A 953-nucleotide genomic window follows, 5' to 3' on the forward strand; every position below is an offset into this window, starting at 1 on the left:
CAAAATATCACAGGATTTTCAGAACTAAAAATGTATGTTTATATACGCTTACCAACGTAAGGAACCGCTGTGCATGAGGATGGGTCTGCTTGTTGGCTGGGTAGAGAGGTGCATTCTGGGAGAGTGATGCTGTGTGGGAACCCTCGATGAGATCTTTCCTCAGCAGAGCGCCACTCCTTGTAACAGTACAGCTCTTTCACTGCCAGACAGTGCTCCCTGTGACACAACAGCACAGTGTATGTAGAAATATATATATATAGCATGGGTGGTTTAGTGGTTAAAGCTTAGGGCTAGCATTTGAAAACTTGCCGGTTTCTGGGTCAACCACCACCTCAGGTTGCTCCACTACTGTGACTTGCTTTGGATAAAAGCATCTACTAAATGAATACTTACTAAATAGCACTATGGGTCTTTTTTTGTATGTGGTGCCGTTTCTGTGCTTGAGGAAAATCATGTCATATTGTATTTTGTATCATATTGTAAAACTATATTTGATTTATTTTACTTTACTTATTTATTTATTCAAATTAAAATGATTATTTTTTTAATTATTTCATTATTTAAAATATAATAATAAAATTAAATATACTACAAATATGCATGTGCACAATATAATATAAATACACCAGGGCTGCATTTCCCAAAAGCATCGTAAGTTTAAGTTGATCGTAAAAACGATCGCACGAATCATCTTAGACTTGCGGACCATATCCCAAAACTATCGTAACTTAAGTAGTACTTGAAAATCTTCGTAGATCTACGAGTGCTCTGGAGTAATTGTAAATACCTACATTTACATAAAATCATAAAAAGAATTATGAGGTCACCTGCAGGACAATCGACAGATTACACCTTTAACTTCATTCAAGTGCAATGTGATTATAATTAAAGCTCTTGATTGTACTTTATTGTAGGGATGCACCGAAATGAAAATTCTTGGCCAAAGCCGAAAC

The 953-nt window shown here is 35.8% G+C and overlaps 1 protein-coding gene across 1 annotated transcript in view; it reads right to left on the minus strand.

Moving 5' to 3' along the window:
* LOC107576682 (muscle, skeletal receptor tyrosine protein kinase-like) overlaps positions 1 to 216 on the minus strand; it is a gene marked incomplete at its 5' end in the record, with an annotated part of 4,193 nt that extends 3,977 nt beyond the window's left edge. The window contains one exon of the mRNA XM_016262824.1: positions 57 to 216. Coding sequence (XP_016118310.1) covers positions 57 to 216 — 160 coding nt within the window. The remainder of the gene's footprint in view (positions 1 to 56) is intronic.
* Positions 217 to 953: the final 737 nt, after the last annotated feature.

Source organism: Sinocyclocheilus grahami, unplaced genomic scaffold, assembly GCF_001515645.1.
Source record: "Sinocyclocheilus grahami isolate Dianchi unplaced genomic scaffold, SAMN03320097.WGS_v1.1 scaffold4148.1, whole genome shotgun sequence".
NCBI classification, from domain to species: Eukaryota; Metazoa; Chordata; class Actinopteri; order Cypriniformes; family Cyprinidae; genus Sinocyclocheilus; species Sinocyclocheilus grahami.